The 19,197-nt window shown below is 44.1% G+C and overlaps 1 protein-coding gene across 9 annotated transcripts in view; it reads left to right on the top strand.

Moving 5' to 3' along the window:
- The first annotated feature begins 7,041 nt into the window (after positions 1-7,041).
- The window catches only part of SH3RF2 (SH3 domain containing ring finger 2), a 125,819-nt gene continuing 113,663 nt past the window's right edge, over positions 7,042-19,197 (top strand). For 3 of the 9 annotated variants that reach the window (XM_045075335.1, XM_013052340.2, XM_013052341.2), the window contains exons 1-2: positions 7,048-7,254; positions 8,413-8,896. In XM_045075335.1, the coding sequence (XP_044931270.1) occupies positions 8,519-8,896 (378 nt within the window). In that variant the 5' untranslated portion in view covers positions 7,048-7,254; positions 8,413-8,518. Of the gene's footprint in view, positions 7,255-8,412; positions 8,897-19,197 lie in introns of all 9 variants that reach the window. The other 6 variants (XM_013052344.2, XM_013052345.2, XM_004744708.3 and 3 more) reach the window with 6 other exon arrangements.

Here is a 19,197-nt window from a genome sequence, read left to right as displayed (position 1 = left end):
ATGGGTAGGGGGAGACATTTGCTTCTCGTGTATTTCATACCCTAGAAGACCTACCTATTAAGAGACAGCTAGGACTAATCAGGGTATTTAGGGAATTACTGAGTTTTTCAACTTTCCCACCTGTGATCAAAAGTATAAGATTGTGGTTATGCAATAGCCTAGGCAAACCGTCAGCTTTTGCACAGACTTGCCCTGAGTTTAATAAGAATTAAGGTTGCAACCTGCTCATGGTTTTGAATCAAAACATTTACTGATTTCATCAGAAAGGAAACAGTAAAGGAAGAGAAGGAAGACTGGTTAGGAGTGAAGTGATCACAGCCCTTTTCTTTTGTAAGGCACAGTATCTAGTGTGGATTAACATCTATGTACAGCAGTTTCGGAGCTTTGTAATTTGTTTTTCTTTTTAAATGGCTGTCTTATCAATGGTAATGTATAGGGTCTTAGTGTTACAGGATTTAACTCTCCCATTGTAAACGTTTTAGTAAATCTATAGTGATTTAAGCCATCTTCTTTATCTTTGAAATTTTTATACCAGTAACATGTCCATTGTAAAAAAAAAAAAAAAAAAATTAGAAAAACACATGAGCAAAATGAAAAAAATCAAATAAAATCAACCGAATAAGTCCAGAGGCCAGAAATTAACTGTTGCTGACATTTTGGCATATATTCTTCTAGTCTCAATAGTATTAAATACTTTGTATTATTATTAAATAACTTGGGCTCATACGCCTTGTAAGTTTCTGTATAGGTTAATTGTGAATACCCTTCATGTCATTAAATATACATCTCCACTATCATTTTTGATAGTTGTATAGAATGTGTGTGTGTGTGAGTGTGTGTGTGTGCATATCTATCTATCTATCTATCCATCTATATCACTGTTTATTTACCTACTCTGTTGTTGAACATTAAGAATTTTTTAACATTTTACTATTATAAGTAATTATATGAGGAACATGGTCGGGTATAACTCTATCACATTAGTATAAATTTCTGGAAGTAATATTTCAGGGCCAGAGAGTATGGATATATTTGCAAGGTTTTGAATATATAGTTTTTACTGGTTTTCTTTTCTGCCTTTCTTTTTTTTAACTTTTTATTTTGAAATAATTATAAACACAAGCAGTTGCAAAAATGGTACAGAGACGTCTCTTACATCCTACAACCAGCTTCCCCCAACATCTTATATATATTACAGTATAAACACTAGGAAATTGACATTGGCACAATACAAGAAGTTACTACAGACTTTACTTGGATTTGACCAGCTGAATTATTTTTTAAACTGAATTATGTTTTTATTATTAATAGAATGGTAAGAAGCATCTTCCTTCCTACTTTCTCTCCTTGCACAACTGCCTTTAGAATTTCTTTCTAATCTTGTAAAGAATAAAACTATGTTTAGTAGATTATTGTCTTCTGTTGAAAATGAAGAGGAGGAAATCCAAGTAAAAGCCCCTCACATAGATGCACAGGTGGTGAACCACCATTTAAGGCACAGGAAATGGTAGGGTTCTGCCCTTCTTTAGGTTCTTCACAGTCATTTTAATTCCTTTATGACAAACTAGAACAGGGTTTCCCAAAACCTGGGAATACAAAATGGTTATCACAGGCTTGTACAATGAGAAAGTTGCCACTTTTTCCTTCACTCCTCTGATTACTTCAAGGAGAAAGTCTCCGTGCATGTCTATGGCAAGTAGCATGGAGATAGGATGCAAATGACTGAAGTTAGGGATACGTTGCGTTAAACCATCTTGGTCCATAAAGAACCGACCAATCATATGGTCTACTATGTTCTTCTTTGGCTTTAGTTTGGGTTAGAGAAGATAGCTCTTGGTTCTCTTATGGGATCTGCTTGCTAGAAAGAAGAAACATAAGAAGGATCCTACATCTATTAAGCATTTACTATATGCATTTTATTAACTCCTCAGAACAAATCAATGAAATAGGTCCTATTAATAACTTCATTTTATACATAAGGAATTTGCCCAAGTTTTCCATCCTCTGGCAGAGCTGAGATTCAAATCAGGCCTATTGGAGTTTAAAACCATGCACTTGAGTACTGGTTTCTCATTAAACTTAAGAACCATAAGTCATTTCTAGAAAATGCGGGGTGGAGTTAACCTTGCTAGGAGTTTGGGTCACTTTACTGTGGGTCTAGTGATTGCATACCCAAAGGTACTTCTAGTACTTTATTTATACTAGTGATTGCATACCCTAAAGTACACTCTTCACCTACAGACATCTTCCTGATAGGAGAGGAAATTTCACAGTCAACTTCATTTCAGACCTGCATCTTTCAAAGAAGGAAAGAATGTCTCATAGACATTCAACCCCTGCCATTCCACCCTCCTTCATTTTTCCACTATTGGAAAGTTTTCCACTTTCCTCCAATCATTCCTCTCGTTGAATATTCCAAAGGTTTTCCAGTATCATTAGAAAACCAAATCAGAGAAGCAAATTTAGCATCTGGGAAACACTAAAGTGAAGTTTCACTTAAGTATTTAAAACATTTCCAGGGACGCCTGGGTGGCTCAGTTGGTTAAGCCACTGCCTTCGGCTCAGGTCATGATCCCAGGGTCCTGGGATCGAGTCCCACATCGGGCTCCTTGCTCAGTGGGGAGCCTGCTTCTCTCTCTGCCTCTGCCTGCCTCTCTGCCTGCTTGTGTTCTCTCACTCTCTCTCTCTCTCTAACAAATAAATAAATAAAATCTTTAAAAAAAAATATAAATAAAATAAAATAAAACATTTCCAAATTTATGCTAGGTACTGAGGAAAGAGAGCAAAGGAGTATAAAACTTGGTTTCTGCCAACAAGAGTCCAGTCATGGTCACGAAAGTCTTCATTCTACAATGCTTTAGATTTCCAATTACTTTAACCCCTTTGGTGGATTTATGGATTACTTTACAAATGATCAGCTTTAGGGCAAAGATCCTGAGACCACCAAAGTGTTAAGAGACCGTCAAAACAAATAGCACAATTCTAAAATTATAATTCCAAAATGCAGGTAAATTTGATTGACAAAAATTGCACACTTGTTTTGTGACCCAATTTTAAATTTGAAACTATGTGAGCCTGAAACAAAGGCTTGCTTGCTTGCTTGAAGGTAATTTATGTGCGAGCAAGGGTGAAGGATGGAGGAATGATTCAGAGAATAAGGAAGAAACAATGAGGATACATTGCTACATTAGCCACTCAATAGCTAAATGGTACTCATCCCACAGAACCTTATGAAGAACCTTATGAAATCTCAGGACTGCCTACTCCAAAAGATGAAAGGAGGAAGTATATTTCCATAGATTTCCCATTAGTCAAGAATCCACAGTTGTGGGCCAGGCTCATATGACTGAAGCAAGCTCCCACTATTATCCCGTATTGCGACATTAGAGAAGCTGTAGGGCAGGGGGCAAGAGATACATGGCAGGGTCCCGAGGAAAGATACCACCACGTAGCGTACACCTGAATCTGGCAAAATTTCTAAGAAATTTAGCCTAGGAAATGAGGCTAATGAGCTAAATTTAGCCTAAGGAGATGAGTGCTACCTTTGAAGTAGCACCCAAGAGGTATCCAAGGTAAAAACATTATCAACAGTTTGTTGCCCCTGGGATGGGAGGGGGTTTGGGGAAGGGACCTGGCTGGCTCAGTTCTCAGAGCATGGGACTCTTGATCTCAGGGTTGTGAGTTCAGGTCCCACGATGGGCATGGGGTCTACTCAAAAAAACAAAAAACAGTTTGGTGTACTTATGCCCAGACACAGTTTTTTAAGAACATCATTCATTCATTAGTAAACCATTCAAAAGCATTTATTAAACATCAACCACATGCCAGTCACTGGGTTAGGTTTAAGGGAAAGAGCAGTGACAAGACACGTAAGTGCCTTGCTTTTCTTGGAGCTTGTCTGTTTGGGGAATCAGGCATTAAATCATTATAACATAATTACTGAATTATGGTTGTGATAACTGCTATGAAGGATAAGTTTAGGATGATAAACTTTTTATTCATAAGAGTCAAGGGAGGCTTCCCTGAGGAAGTGGCATTTAAACTAAAATTTGCGGGGGTGGGAGGTTAAAAAAAAAAAACAGCAAAGGGTGGGGGAGAGTAGGAAGAGAGGAGGAAGAATATAACTGGAAAATGTTGCAGACAGAAGAGCATGAACAAATACATTCTGGTAGAAAAACAAGCTGTCCTGGGTCAAGAGAAAAAGCCAGTGGGACTGGTGTGGGTGGGTGAAGGGGTGATGTGCAGTAAGTTGAGGCAGAAGAGGTAGGTAGGAGCCAGATTCTGTTGGGCCTGGTAAATCAGAAAAGGGATTTGGGTTTTATCTAAGGTCAACAAGAACCTACTGAAGAGTTGTGAAAAGGGGAACAATATGATCAGATTTAGGTTTTTGTTGTGTGTGTGTGTGTGTGTGTGTGTGTGTGTGTGTGTTTGTCTTACATAAATGGAGATATACTGGTAAATACAAGCAGCAGAAACTCAAACATCACACAGGTATGGAAAAAGTACAGTCTGTAATCATTACATACCAGTACGTAATATAAACAAGAGCGTTGATGAGGTGGGAGGGGTGGAGGTGGTGGACTGAGCCTGGAGTCTGGCAAGGCATACATAGTTCAACTTTTTGTTTATTTTTGAGGACTACCTGTTCATCTGATTTGACGCCAAGGTAGCATTTGGGTAAGCCAGGATGAAATCCCCATTTAAAACTCCCCCTTTTTTTTCAAGCTTCAAAAGTTTCTACCAAGACTAACTTCAGGTGTGGGTGGTGTTGGGGACCACCTACAGGGTGTGAATTAGGAGGTGTTAAAAGACCACTCCTGCTCAGTGTAAACTTTGTCTTTCACGAGTGCTTAAGATTCTAAGATGCTACCGTCACTTTTCTATTCTGCTGAATCTTCAACTGCCAGATACATAGTGCAGAGCAACCTGCTGGATCTATGCTGCCTTCCTGGAATGGGAACTGGGTTTTTGAGTTTTGTCAGGGAAGGGAGGGTTTGAAGCTGCTTGAGACCACTGGCTGAGCTATGACATGAAGGTGCATGAGACTGAGCAGTTTCTGTCTTCTTCTTTTAGGTTGGCTCTGAGATCAACTGGTGTGTACATATGGACATATGTATAAATGTGTATGGATTTATACAATAAAGATATATGGGTATATTTATGGCATGTACCTGACTTTATTATGTGGGAAGCAATAATGGAAAGGAACACAGGCCCTGGGACTGGGCCAACCCAGGGTCAGATCAGAAGCTTTGTAATCCTAGGAAAGTTATGCCACCTACCTTATTGGGTGGTTGGGAGGATTTAATGAGATAATCTATTAAAATCTTAGCACTGGTCTGTGGCATACAGCAAGTGCTTCATAAATATTACTCTTAAGGTTATGTGTGTGTTTGTCTTTATGCAAGCATGTGTGTGTGTGCATGTGGTGCAGATTTGGGCATCTAAAGGAGGCAGAATGTGTTTAAGAACAAGAGTGGGGAGGAGAGAGAATGTTGCCCACCCCTGCAGCAAGAGTTCTGGCACTGGAGCAGAACTTTCTAGAGGTTGAGGGGACTGCAGGGCAGCTCACAGAGGAGAGGGCTCAGCTTTACCAAGTGGGAAAAAGCGTAAGGGACAACAAAGGGCTTCAGACTACAGGAGGCTTCCTTATGAGCACAGAATTTATAAAAGTAGACATTAATTGAAGGAGACAGGCAACAGAGTGGATTTGATGTTGCTAAAGCCCCAAAAACCTTTCATAAAAGAGAGAGAAAAAAAGAGTTGAAAATGGTTTCCGAAATTGACATGTATTCAAATCAGGTCTCTGCTCAGAGGACAGATAACTTCATCTGCTCCATCCCAAAGCTCTCCCCTGTTGTGAACTCCATGCATCTTTGCTTTCTCAGAAATAACATGGAAGAACTTTGTAAAACATGTCACCCACCACCATCTGTTCTGGGGCCTCTTGATCCCCTCTTAAGATTTTCCCATGGAGTGGTAGCAAAGTACTTTCTGCATCATAAAGAATTGTCATCCTTAAGTTGAGAGAGAAGATACAGTAAAAAAAGAACACCAATTTCTAGTCCCAGTTCTGCCCCTAACTTACTGGGAATCTCTAGATCTCTCTGAGCCTAGCTGCCTCATTTGCAAAAGAAGTTGATTGGTCAGCTTGGGTCATTATCTTTTGACTTCCTGCCATCCCTGATGAGGTTTACCACCCTTCAACCGTCTCTCCTCCCCTTAAAGCTGTATCACCATAAGACACGGTAATGCAGAGCACAGAACACTTGTCTCTTGCTAGCTGTGACTCCTGGAGTAAGTTATTTGACCTCCCTGGGTCTCAGTTTCCTCAGCAACTGAGGATAAAGAAGAATGCAGTGTATTACCAGCTTGCTAAAAGGATTAAATGAGTTAGTGTGTAAGTAAAGTAGAACAGCACTTGGCACAGATAAGAGCTACTCTGGGGTTAAGTAATAGTATCATGATTATTTACTTTATTGAATACCTATGTAACTTTACATGAAATGTATTATTGATAAATCAAGACATAAAAGTGTTAGCATTATTTGGGCTATAAAAAGATTCCAGTAGGCACCAGGCAGGAAGAGAGGCTGGAACCATTCCTTTTTCAAAGCCCTTCTGTGCTTTGATTTTTCAAAAATGTATATGTGCTACCATGATATGACTCTTTTTTTTTAAACTTAAAGAGTTTGAGCAAAGAGATCACAAAACTCTGTCTCAAATCTACAAATTCAAATAAGAACTATGTTTTTAAGGAGCAGTACTTTTTAGGTGGCTGGCTTATCTTTGTTATAGCTACCGTTAATATGTTTGACCTTTTCAGCAAATCCTTATAAAGGTTTAAAATAAACACAGTCACCTTGGCATGTTTGTAACTGAGCATGTTTCAACTTCTGGGAAAGGAGACAAAATGAGAAAAGTGAAAATATAAACTGTAAATATTTAGCCTTAAGGGTTGGCTTACATCTTGTCCCTTATAATCTTTTCCCAGAAATCAACTCAGTTCCATGAAGGGAAGATCAGTAGCAGAGAGTGAACTCAAGAGAAAAGTGCTGCCGACTGTCAGGCAGCGAAAGCGTTAACAGGGCTGAGTAAGGCGATCCTTGAAATGAGTAAGACTCAGAGTTGTTAAAGTTTTTAAAGCGCAGCAGCAGCAGCGGCGGCTCCTGGGGAAAAGGCAGCAAGTTGGAGGGAGCCTGGCCAAGCAGAAGATCGTGCTGAGCTGAACTCAGCTGGGGTTACAAGCTCAAGGTTAGTGGCCCCCCGCACATCTCCCCAGAGCTAACGTCTTTGGAGAGTTGTCTCAGGAAGGCAAGGTGCCATCTCTCATCCTGGTGTGTCAGGTTCTCTTTGCTGACTGGTGGGGCCCCCCACCCTCCCGCCAAACCTTCCAGGCTGCTGTGCACAATTTTGGCGCTTGTGAGGGACAAATGACCTCTTCCCAGGAGACTTCTCTCAACTGGAGACTTCTTTCCAGACGTCTAAGAGGAAATGGTTTCTGGAATAAGGATGTTTTCAGACCACACACATACACTCACGAGCACACGCAGGTACAGCAGCAGGCACAAACACACACACACACACACACCTGTATACACTACTCCATCTTGATTTTTGCAGGTTCTGACCACAATCCAGAATTCCTGTCTCCTTCAGGTGAAACTGAGAACACTTGTCAGAGTAACTAAACAGGCTGTGTGACTTCATCTTGTGGGAGGAATATTGTCTTGGAGGCTAGAATAATCAGGGAAGAAAAGGCAGGGGAGAGGGAGGGAGGGAGAGAAGGAGGGAGAGGAAAAAGCTTCCAAGCGTCCTGGCATGTAGTTAAGGCAAACAATTTTTGAAAATAGGTTTCTCATAGATATTTTTCTTGAACACTGCTAGAACAACATAATGGGGGAGGATGTATAGTGAAGGAAATAATTCTCCATCTGCATGAGATTCAGATAAACATATCAATGTAAATTTGTCTGTTTGTGCTGGAGATAACAGATAAACCTAAGGGAAGAAGGCCTAGATAGCTTCATAGAAGTCGTGTTCTGAGGAGGCCTTGATTTGAGAACCAAAACCAATTGTCTGGCAGGGAACAGGAGCTCCTTCCAAGCCCTAGGTGGGAGAAAGGAGCACATATGCCACTTCAACTGGCCACTCTTATCACTGCTCTTGCTTGCACACAGAAAAGCAGTGAGTAAGTCGTCAGTCACCGTGCTGAATGCTCCCTCTGAGATCCAGCAGGCAGGAGTTGAGCCTTCTACCTGCTAGCACTGAATCAGAATGAGTCATTTGAAACTTGGGTGCTGGAACAAAGTAACTTGCAGACTGTCTTATGAGACACTGCCTCCTTGTAGGTGGGATATACCTCCCGGAGCAGTCACATTCTTTTCCTCTCTTCCTTTCTCATTCAAACAGGCAAGAATTCTGACGCTCCCAAGAGACCGGATTTACTTCCCTGGCCCAGCTCGCCCTACAATGCGGACTTTCCCCCTCCAGGTCAGGACTGGAGTTTTAAAATAAAATGGATGATCTGACGTTACTTGATCTTCTGGAGTGCCCCGTGTGCTTTGAAAAGCTCGATGTCACAGCCAAAGTCCTCCCGTGCCAGCACACCTTCTGCAAACCATGTCTCCAGAGGATTTTCAAGGCCCACAAGGAGCTGAGGTGCCCCGAATGCCGGACCCTGGTGTTTTGCAGCATCGAGGCACTGCCAGCCAACCTGCTGCTCGTGCGTCTTCTGGATGGTGTGCGCTCGGGGCAGAGCTTGGGAAGAGGGGGCTCCTTCCGCAGGCCCAGCATGCTGACCCCACAGGACAGCAGGAAAAGCAGGACTAACCCCAGAGGTCTGCAGTCCAGCCCTTTCCGCCTGGTGCCTAATATCAGAATCCACATGGATGGGGTAAGAAAGATCTTATTTGTTCATATCATGTCCATTTAGAGGTTGGATCTATGTATACCAGCAGCTAGGGATTATCTTCCTGTAGTTAGGTTTCAAAGAGTGCCGCCACTGATTCCCCAGAGATAAGTTTCTGTGGGCAGTGATCATTTTACCAAAACCTGGTGGAATCCTGAGCCTGTCTCATCCACCCAGGAATTCTTAGAATTGTTCAAGTCTCCTAGGCTCCTCCTGCTTCTTGTCTAGAAGGTAGTAGCACAAAGAAAGCCTTTGTGATTATTTTTCATCTTTTACTTCTGCTGTTTGCATCCAAAGCAGTGCATGGGAAATATACAGAGGAGGGGAAAAAAGAAAGAAAAACAAATCCAGCTGCCTTTTGCTTTTGAGATCTTTGAGAAGTTAAATGTCCGGTTTTGTTTTAATTTTACCCAACCCCATCTTCCCACCCCAAGTCCTAAAGTGCTAGTATGACAGTGCTCGTTCATGATGCATTCGGGAAGCTATCAAGATAACTTGAACGCCCGAAGACTGTGCAGGAGGAACCCGTATCTGTGGGTGGACTGCTCGATCGGAAGGCTGGGCTGTGAAGTACAACACGTGTATACAGCAGCCCTGCAGATGTCTTCCTTTACAAAATGAATCAAACGTACTTAAAATGCTCCTCGGCGGCTGCAATGACCGCAAGGGCCCAGGAGTGGCGCACGGGAGATCCTAGTCGTGTGTTTGGTGTTTGGATAGTGCAAATCGCTCTGGCCAGCCGTGCACAGGACTCCGGAGGGAAGGTCTCCATCTGACGTGGCCGCGAGCCTTTTGTGGGAAACTGTGTTAAGGGCACATCTCAAGAGGAGAACACAGTCCTTGTGAGCCCTGTGGGATTATGCACACTGTAACCCCAGGAGTCATTGTGTCAAAGTAGACACAGAAAGCCGTGACCTGGGTGGCCGGCACACTTAGAGAGTCAAGGCTGGCTTCTGTGAAGTCTTACCTAAAGCGAAGCGCTTTAAAGCGAACGGCAGAGTCCCTTAGCTCTGTTGTGAAGAGTAACAGCGGGTGGAAGGGTCATCGCGGATTCCTTCCCGCACAGGAGAATCGGCTTATGATGTGCTGTCAGGACACTTGTAAAATGTTCCTTTCAACAGCTCACCCCCTCCTTCTGTTCAGTGCATCTCTAAGCTGCCCTTGCAGTAGGGGAATGTGGCAATGGTCGAAAACGAGAGCGGGAAGAAACGGGCATTGGTGTGATTTCTTCACTGCAGACTTTTTATTGCCATTGTATTGTGCTCCTCTGTGTGACCACATTCCAGAAAAGGGCTTGGCATCCTTCTTTCTTTCAGGCTTCCTGTTAGCCCAAGGACTACTCATCAATCAGAATCCACAGGCCTGCAAAAGGCAGGGTGTGGGTAGGCAGCAAACTTCTCTCAAGTGCCTTGTTTGTAGAGAATGGGGCTCCATGGAGGTCAGCAAATCCTCCTTTGAATTTCTAAGACACAGCAACCACCCCTCCCCCACCCAGCAAGGTCGGACTTGGCTCCTGGTGGAGTATCTTCACTGCTAAGAAAGTGTTGCTAAACTAGGAGGAGGCAAGTCCCTAACCTCTTGGAATGTTTTTGTTCAGGTTTTTATCTTTTTTGATGTGGCTGTGTTAAGAAAAGGTAGCCACAGAGGTATCCAGGGCTGCCAAGTTTTTGAACCGTAGAAGATTCCAGGCCCCTCCTGGCATAGGGAACTGTGGGACTGAGAGGTGGTGATATGTAAGAGACAGCCGGTAAGATACTGCATGTCCCTGGAACTCTTTCACAAGGACTTGTAATATCAGACAAAGGTGCCAGTGACGGGGTCGTGCCCATCATCTGAGCCGCACTGGAACAAGTCCTCGTCGGGAGGCAGCAGCCCAGAAGCAGGCTGTGGGCGGCTGCTGCTTTCAGGCGGGCCCTGCCTTAGTCAAGATACTCTGCAAGAGAGCAGAGCTGGCAGCCTCCCCCAGCCACCCCCGTTGCCTTCATTTTCTTAGCCATCCTTCCTTACTGGAAGTGGCTCCTCTCATCCCTTTCGCCTCTCTCAATGGGGTTGTGAACAGACCTGTTCCTGCATGTAAATATGGTTGTCATTCTGCAGCCTGTCTCTGCTTCCAAGAATGTAGCTGTCTTTCCTGTGAGGGCACAAGCAGGCATGCCTCCCTCAGTGAAGAGAACTGAGTCTTGTCTGGGATGCCGCACTGTCCTGAGAGGCAGAGGAGGCACTGGCATCCTCGGTCAGATCCTCGCCCTCTCTGCCTCCTCAGGTTACCTAGTTCAGTCAGCCCCTGGTAATACTTGCTCCCTACCTTCCTCCAGGACAGTGTGAAAATTATCTTTGCAACACACTCTCAGTGTCTTCGAAAACACATGCCCTGTAAATGCAGAGTATCATCATTATCATTAATTTAAACCTGCTGTATGACTTTGGACAAGCCACTTAAGTTTGCTGGGTCTCAATTTAAAATTCTATAAAATCGGAAAATATATTGTAAAAACAGAGAGCCATTGTGAGGCTTAACTAATTAGTGTTTACATAGCACGTTGAGATCCTTAGATGAAAGGCATTTGGAAGATCATTATCATAGTAAACATTATTATTGACTGTTTATTGTGCCCTGCCGTGCATGAGGAATTCCACAAGACACAGAAGGAGTGATAGCGCTTGGCAGGACGGTGAAATGGGTATTATTACTGAGCTTCAGTCTGGGACGAGTCCAGCCCAGGATAATACTAAGTATAAAGTGCTCCCTGAAGAGGGCATAAATAACCTGTTGTCGCAGGGTACCATTTTGTAAAACACCTTTTCCAGGGGCCACGGTGTTAACCTGACATTCTCTAAGAGTTCCCTTCCCTCCCTGTCTGGGAGTTGGTGAAGCCCAAAGCCTGTTCTGCTCACCCAGGCTCATCTAATAGATGAGCTCGTCGGGATTTTCTGTTGGCTCAAAGAAGCCTGGTGCTTCTCGTGCCAGTCGGCATGCCGATGGATCCAATAGTCCCACTTCCTGGTGCCAGCCAAAGAGAGAAAAAACAGTCCATTGTGCCTACCTGTCCAAAACCCTCCCAAGCCTACTGAGTAAAAAGAAAACCTGAGGCATGGCTGTCGGTTCCTACAGCATGCGGTTATTTCAGACCAACAGGTAAGATCAACAGACCCTTGGACAGCCTCCCGCCACACAAACCCTACCAGTTCTTACTGCTTCCCTCACAGCAGTTAGGCAGAAGGAACTTTACATGCCTTCGAGAAGATTACAGCCTCCTGAATAGCTGATCTCTCTTCCTCCTTACTGTGTGAATTTTTAGAAATATTTCTGAATTAAGACAGGCAGGAAAGCAGTGAAACTTGCAAGCTTAGATTTGAAAAATATAAGAATTCAAATCCTCCTGCTGCTGCTCGACAGTTGTATACTTTGGGTGAGTCCCTTGAACCTCAGGGCCTCAATTCCCCATCTGTGAATTGAAGATAATAGTAGCGCCTACTTCAGAGGGTTGCTGGGAGAAATAAATGAGGTGATTCATGTCAATTAGCTCTTAGCACGGGGACGGCTCATGCTCAGCAAATGTTAGCTGGTATTGTTATTGAAGTGACTCAGGACTTTTCGCTCTAAACTGCCCGTCCTCTTTCACCCGCTTGTTAATAGAGTGCCATCCAAAGATGGTCCCTGGTATCCTGATATCTGGCCTGTTTGATTTTTCTCCACATGACCCATGGCTGTGATTCAGATGTGTGATTCTTCCCAACTTGCACTGGCTTAGCAGCCCACTTCCAAGACCCTGAAGGAGCTAGGAACTGATTCCAGGAGAAAACTCACTAGCTGGCTTCTCTCCCCAAGTAACAAGCTCAAACGAACACCTCATGTAGGTGAAGAACTTTCCATTCCCAGCATCTCTGATTCTTCCGTAACTTCTCTAGTTGCCCTTCTCCTGCCTCTCTATCCCCAGCACAAATGTCTCTGCCCCAGGTCTTGCAGGGCCGGACTTTCTCTCTTCTTTGTTACACATCATGCCAACCACACACATTTCTGTCTCGCTTGCCCCAGCTCAGCGAGAACACACCTGCCACCTCCAGCGCACAGACCAGGTGGCTGTGTCCTAGAAACTTCTTTAGCTGGTGTTGCAAGCACCTGAGGGGGGGAAATCAGGTCAGAAAACACACAAGGGAATTGAGCTAAGTAGAAACCAGAAGGTATCCAGCTTCTTCTCTGGGTCTCAGCTGCTGTGTCCTGTGACAGAGACAGTGCTTTCTGCAAAATTGGCAAGGAGACTAAAAGTAACCCACGCCTCTGAAAACAGCAAGCAGAGGCCACCTGGTCAGCAAGGACCGCATGCGACAGGTGGAGGAAGACATAAAGCAGGAGCTAAGGTGGAGAAGTCAGGAGACCCAGATGGTTCTCCACCTTCACACACATTGGTGCATCTTTTTAAAAACCATATGTGCCAAATTGGCTCTGCCCCCAGCCTCTCTCTGTGTACATCTTTCCTAGTTACAATCCCTTCCCTTTTATTATTTACCATAATGTTAGGGATATGTCATCAGATAGAGCTGGGTTTGTGCTGGGATTCAGTTTGCTTTAGGCAGGTCGCTTAACCTCTCTTACCCCCAGTTTCCATGTTTGTATAATGGAGATAATAATGGTGTGCATCTATCATGAGCCTATTGTAAGATTAAAATGAGATAATGTATGTAAAATGAGTACAGATGCCTGGCACATCACAGATGCTGATGAATGTTAGCAACAGAAAATAACAAAATAGTAACAGTAGAGGAGAGAGTCTGCTGGCATGGGATTTGGAGTTCAGCCTCACATAACCATCCAGAGACTCCCATTTAAAAATGAAGCAGAGGGGATAGGGAAAGGAAGGGGAGTTTTAAAAAGACAAGACTATAGTGATAGAAAATAATGGTTCTGAGTGGTTGCTGGAGACTATGGTGTTTCGAGAGACAATGTGACCAGAAAGGGTCATGAGGGAGTTTTCTTCAGTGAGGCAACTGTTCTGTACCCAGACAATGGTGGTGGTTATAGGAGTCCAGGTATCTGTTAAAATTCACAGGCATGTATACCAGGAAAGAAAAAAAGAGTCTGTTTTACTGTCTGATGTTTAAAATCTTTTTTAAGATGGGAAGAGAGCTCTTGTACACATCTTATAGTCTCTGCCTGATATCACCTGGCCCAGTCTGAGTTCCTTTCATCTCTTCGCGGACTGGGTCAGTGCTGTTTTTGAGGACTTGGCCATCATTTGAATGGCCAGGGTAGTTCCTGCAGGTGCGTTCCTCTGTGTTTTAACGAGCGATCCTATTACCTGTTTCAGTTTTCTCATCAGTTAAAGCTGTCTGGCCGAAGGGTGGGACACGCACAGCAGCTCCGCTCCCAGAGGGTGGCCAAGGCAGAGGGGTGGGGCGGCGGGCTCTCCCAACGCAACCTCAATTACCTACCACTCAGGGCAGGTCACCTAAGGGATTAGCCAACACATATTTTTGTGTTGTTTTCCTTTCCTCTTAGGAAAGGTTGCCTGCCCATACGGCCCTTCATAGGATAGAGAGATGATGCGAGCAGGAGGTAGAACGTTTGTTCAGTCATTTTACTCACAAAAAGCATCTTCATCTCTCCCGTTGCAGACGCCACTGCATAACTTTGGGCTGAGCTGGGCCCCGTTCAGATACAGCTCTCTTCACTTTCCTTCTCATTTTCTTTCTCATTTCTTTCTTAAATCATGCATACGTATTAGAGAAGTCTTTCATAAGGCATGATCTACACGCTACAGAGGGATGTTCTTTCAAGCTCAGGGTCAAAGCTTAAAACAGAGCTAAACAGGGGCACCTGGGTGGCTCAGTCAGTTAAGCATCGGCCTTCGGCTCAGGTCATGATCCCAGGGTTCTGGGATTGAGCTCTGCATTGGGCTCCTTGCTCAAGCGAAGAAGGAGTCTGCTTTTCCTTTTCCTGCTCTCCCCCACCCCCAACTCATTTTCTCTTTTTCTCACTTTCTCCCTCAAATAAATAAATAAAACCTTCACACACACAAGAAGAGAACTAAACTTTTTTTTCTTTGCAGCAGCACTTGTCAGAACTTTTAGCATGCTGATGAAGTAGGAATCTCTAAGTGATAACTATAATAAGAAATGTTTCCCACATTTCTTTGACAGTGGCATGCCCCTCTCCTCCCTTTTATTAATACCTTGAATAGTATTAATTGTACATGCGACAAATTTGGGAAAATGTCTCCTACTAATGCAAAGGCAGCTGAGCCCACAAAGAGAAGCTGTGTTGTAATTAGAAACTACGGACTCATTCCAAGAAGAGTTTCAGGCAAGTTCTTGCTATTAGAAGATATTTTTGGAATTGAAACTCACTGTCACCACCTTCTGTAGTGTTTCTTTAGCTCCTATCAGTGTCCAGCTGTGTAAGCACTAGGGGAAGACAGCAAAGTTAGGATTCTCACCTTTCCAGTGCTTACTTTCTAGTGGCAAAACCAACTAGTCAATAACACACACACACATATATATATACATAAGTGGATATATATACACATATATATATATATAAATGTGTGTGATACACACACACACACACACACACACACACACACATACACACACACCCCTGACTCAGAGATATTACCCATTAGACCTGGCTCCAGTAGGAAGGGAAGGCAGCATTTCAAGTAGGAACATGACCCTGTATCTTTGGCGCTGTCAAACCATTAGAAGATGTGTTACAATTTTCTTTATAGCACTTAAGGGAAAAAGGAAATAGTACCATGTTTGATATTCGCTGTAAGATACATCCAATTTTAGAAACGTTAAGATATAAAGAAAGGGGTAGCTTACGTATTGTCTGATTCCATTTATATAAAATTCTACAAATGGCAAACCACATAGTTATTTGGTGAGGGATAATGCAAATGTTTTATGTGGTGGTGTATAGGTTTGTCTAAATTTATCAAACCGTACACTTAAGAATAGTTGCATTTTTTTCCTCTACAAATTATAACTCAGTAAGGTCAATTAAGACAGGGAAGTCTTAGACTCAAGAAATGATGATTTATTAAGATGATGATTAATAAATGACATTTACTAAAATGTCAGTGAGGTGATTCAGTTTGAGAGAAATGAAACTTGGCCAACCAAAAGAAATTTCCTAGAAAAAAACAGGTGTTTTAATGGTCAGGAAAGACATGGTCAGGGGGTGAAAAGGCAGCATCTGTTCTGGGCACGTGGGTGCTAGGTAAGACAGGACAGGAATAGCTGGAGTAGAATCAGAGTTGGAGGAGAGGGAGAAGGAAACAGACGCAGTAGAGACCAGGTAACTGGATACCTAGCCTCAGACCACCACTAGGAAGACACATGTTGGGTACTCTGTATGGTAAAATCTCTCCACAGCCACACTGGTTCTGTGTCATCTCGTGGCCCATGGGCTGTATCTGCCTAAGGGATTCAGTGCAGCCAAACACTGCTAAAGTGGCTGGCTGAGCTTACTGGGCAAGTGAGGAGCCGTGTCCACCTCCTGGCAGACACAGCCATTTTCCCCCATTGAAATGGCTGGGATACCCAGTAACCCTAGCAGATAGGAATGGCAGCCAGTGTGTACAAAGTAGGTGGTAGAGCACAGGCAGGGAAAGAAAAGTCCCTTTGTCATGGGCAGGTTCCTGCAACTTGGGTCTGTGTGTCAGCCCCAGGGGATTCAGCTCCAGACCCCAGCTCAGAAGCCAGGGGGTTCAACAGAAATCTTCTAAGCACCTGCTCTGTACCAGGCTCCATCTTGAAAGCCCACACCAGTACAACCTCATACCACAGATGCTCCTGGCCTCAGACTCGAGGACTCAATTATTAGCTGAGTTCGCCTCTGATCTCTGTCATTTCTCCAGTCTTTTATCTAAGCCCAAGAGGAACAAGCAACTTTTTTGGTTTCTCAGTACAGTGCTCAGAGCACCCAGCCCACAGCCTGGCCCATATTAGGAACCCCCAAATATTTTATAAATGAATACCTTCATGTCTGTGGTTGACCTCATGGAATCATGGAATAACTCTTGATGATGCAAGAATGAACTCTTCATGAATCAAGCCATTAGAGAGCTATGGGAGGAATAAGCAGCACGTTATTTTTGGTGTAAAGTCATGCAGTGACTGAAATCTTCTAGATGTGAATCACCTTACTAATACCTTCCTGGGTGACAGCAGAAGAATCAAGGCATATACTCCTGGGGTGCCTCAAACAGATCACCCCAGCCCAGAACCAGGGGTTCAGCCAGGCGAGAATGAAACTCTCCACCAGTCAGGAAACTGGCCCACGTGGCCACTGCAGCCCATGCTTAGGTCTCAGTGTAACCTTCACTCCTCTGGGAAGTCAGCCCTCTTTCAAAGTCCTAATCTGGCCATAGGTTCCTCCTCAAGTTCCCAGAGGCCCACAGTTCTCTGGCTTCCACAGCACGCATCAGACGGTATAGCATTTTCCAGTCACTTCTCTCTGCCACTGAACTATAAGCTCCATAAGGTTAAGGAGGTATCTTGTCTCCTCTGTCCCTAGCAGACTGGCTGAAATGCAAACAGCTTTCAGTAAATATTTAATGACTGAACGCGTGCTGCTTGCCTTGTTGTAAGAAGCTGCAGTTAGACTCAGCAGCTTCATGGCTCAGGAGCTCCTGATGTCTTCCCCTGAGGCTAGAGGGAAAGGGGATATACCAGCCATTTTGTTCCCAGGATCCCTTCCAGCCCCTGTCTTGTTGACAAGGGTGTTTCTTGATGTCAAGCCAGGTGTGTTAGGAATGGCACGTAGGTGCTTACAGGGGATTCAGAGGCAATTGGGAGGTGAGAAAAGAAGTCAGACCAGAATGGAGCCAGAGAGAGCACCAACTGCCTGACATGCCACAACCCTCTGAGCAGGGTGCCCTGGATCTGCAGAATGAAGGATGATATCGATGCACACATGGAAGTATTCTAATTGGTTGCCAAGGCAATGCAGCAGAATCAGTGGGCATGGGGCAAGAATAGAACTCTGCAGAGCTGTGTTCAGGAGGGGTGTTGCTGATACCACCAAGCTGCATGGATCTGAGAAAAGCAAGGCTGCCCTCAATCTCATTTGGGACTTCTGCTTAATTAACAGGAAAGGTGAGAAAAGGAGGGGCAGAAGAGAAAACTCCCTTCCTGGCTCTCTGGAGAAGCAGGAAGGACCATCTTCTGAATTTCAAATTTCTCCTTGGAGTGGTAAATTCCCATACATGAGGGAAATCCATGTGGACTGTCTCCATGCTTGAAGGCAGGGGGAATAGAGTGAGTGAAGAATGGAGGGAGATGGCCGCGTTCTCTTCCTCCTGAGAGATCATAGAAAGACCTGGGACACAGAAGCCTGCCTTTGAACAGGAAGGACATTTCCCATCTTCTTCTTTTCTGAAGATTCTGAAACACTAGGATTTCATTTTCATTGTTGTTAAATTTTGCAGTTGAGACATGTTCTGGGTTTCCTATCTTCCCCATTCTAATGGTTATGCCAAGGCCCAGCGAAGCAAGTAGATCTCATCCTGTGCAATGTTTGTCCTGATTGCTTGGGCAAGGAGGGAGGGACCAGGAAGGGGAGAAGCCAGACAGGACGAGGACGTGGTTACCAGTCAGCACCTTAGCCAACGGCCATCACATGGTTCATTCATACCGGGTGCCAGACACTGTGCGAGATAGCCATGGCTTTCCTTAAATCCTCCAAATAACACGTGGAGGTCTGTGATATTTTCTCACTTTAGAAAAGTGGCTAGGAAGTGTCAGAACCAGGATGTGAACCAGGTCTACCTGCTTCCAAGGACTGGGCTCTTAACCAGATCAGTCCAGGGGACCAAGACAAGCATGGTGGTTCCCTTGGAGTTCCACGGAGCACTGCACTAACTACCATTGCTGGGTGGGAACTGTTGGCACCAAGAGTACCATTCTAATGTTGCTGATAAGCTTCCAGAGTATAATGTCATCTGTGGCCAGCTCAGTTCCATGTTAATGAAATGCTGTGTCTTGACTGGGTGCCACTTGGTCAGAAACTTAAGGTTTTAAGTAGTAACAATGAGTTTAGATGATTAGGGAAACGAGACAAGAGGAATGGAGTCAGAGAAAAGAGGAGGTTAGAGAAGAGAAAGGCAGAAAAGTTTGCATCTATGATCTACACCGGGGTAACAGAAACCAGGGAGGGAAAGGAGGAAAGGGAAGCAAAATAATCAAGGGGCCAAGTCCACAAGGGCCAGAATTTGGGGAGATAACGTTATCAGGAGCTAGAACAAGCCCCGATCCAGAACTGCGCTCCTTTGCCTAGAAATGTA

This window comes from Mustela putorius, unplaced genomic scaffold, assembly GCF_011764305.1.
Source record: "Mustela putorius furo isolate JIRA1106 unplaced genomic scaffold, ASM1176430v1.1 tig00000145_pilon_pilon_pilon, whole genome shotgun sequence".
Classification (NCBI taxonomy): Eukaryota; Metazoa; Chordata; class Mammalia; order Carnivora; family Mustelidae; genus Mustela; species Mustela putorius.
This window is presented reverse-complemented; position numbering and strand designations above follow the sequence as displayed.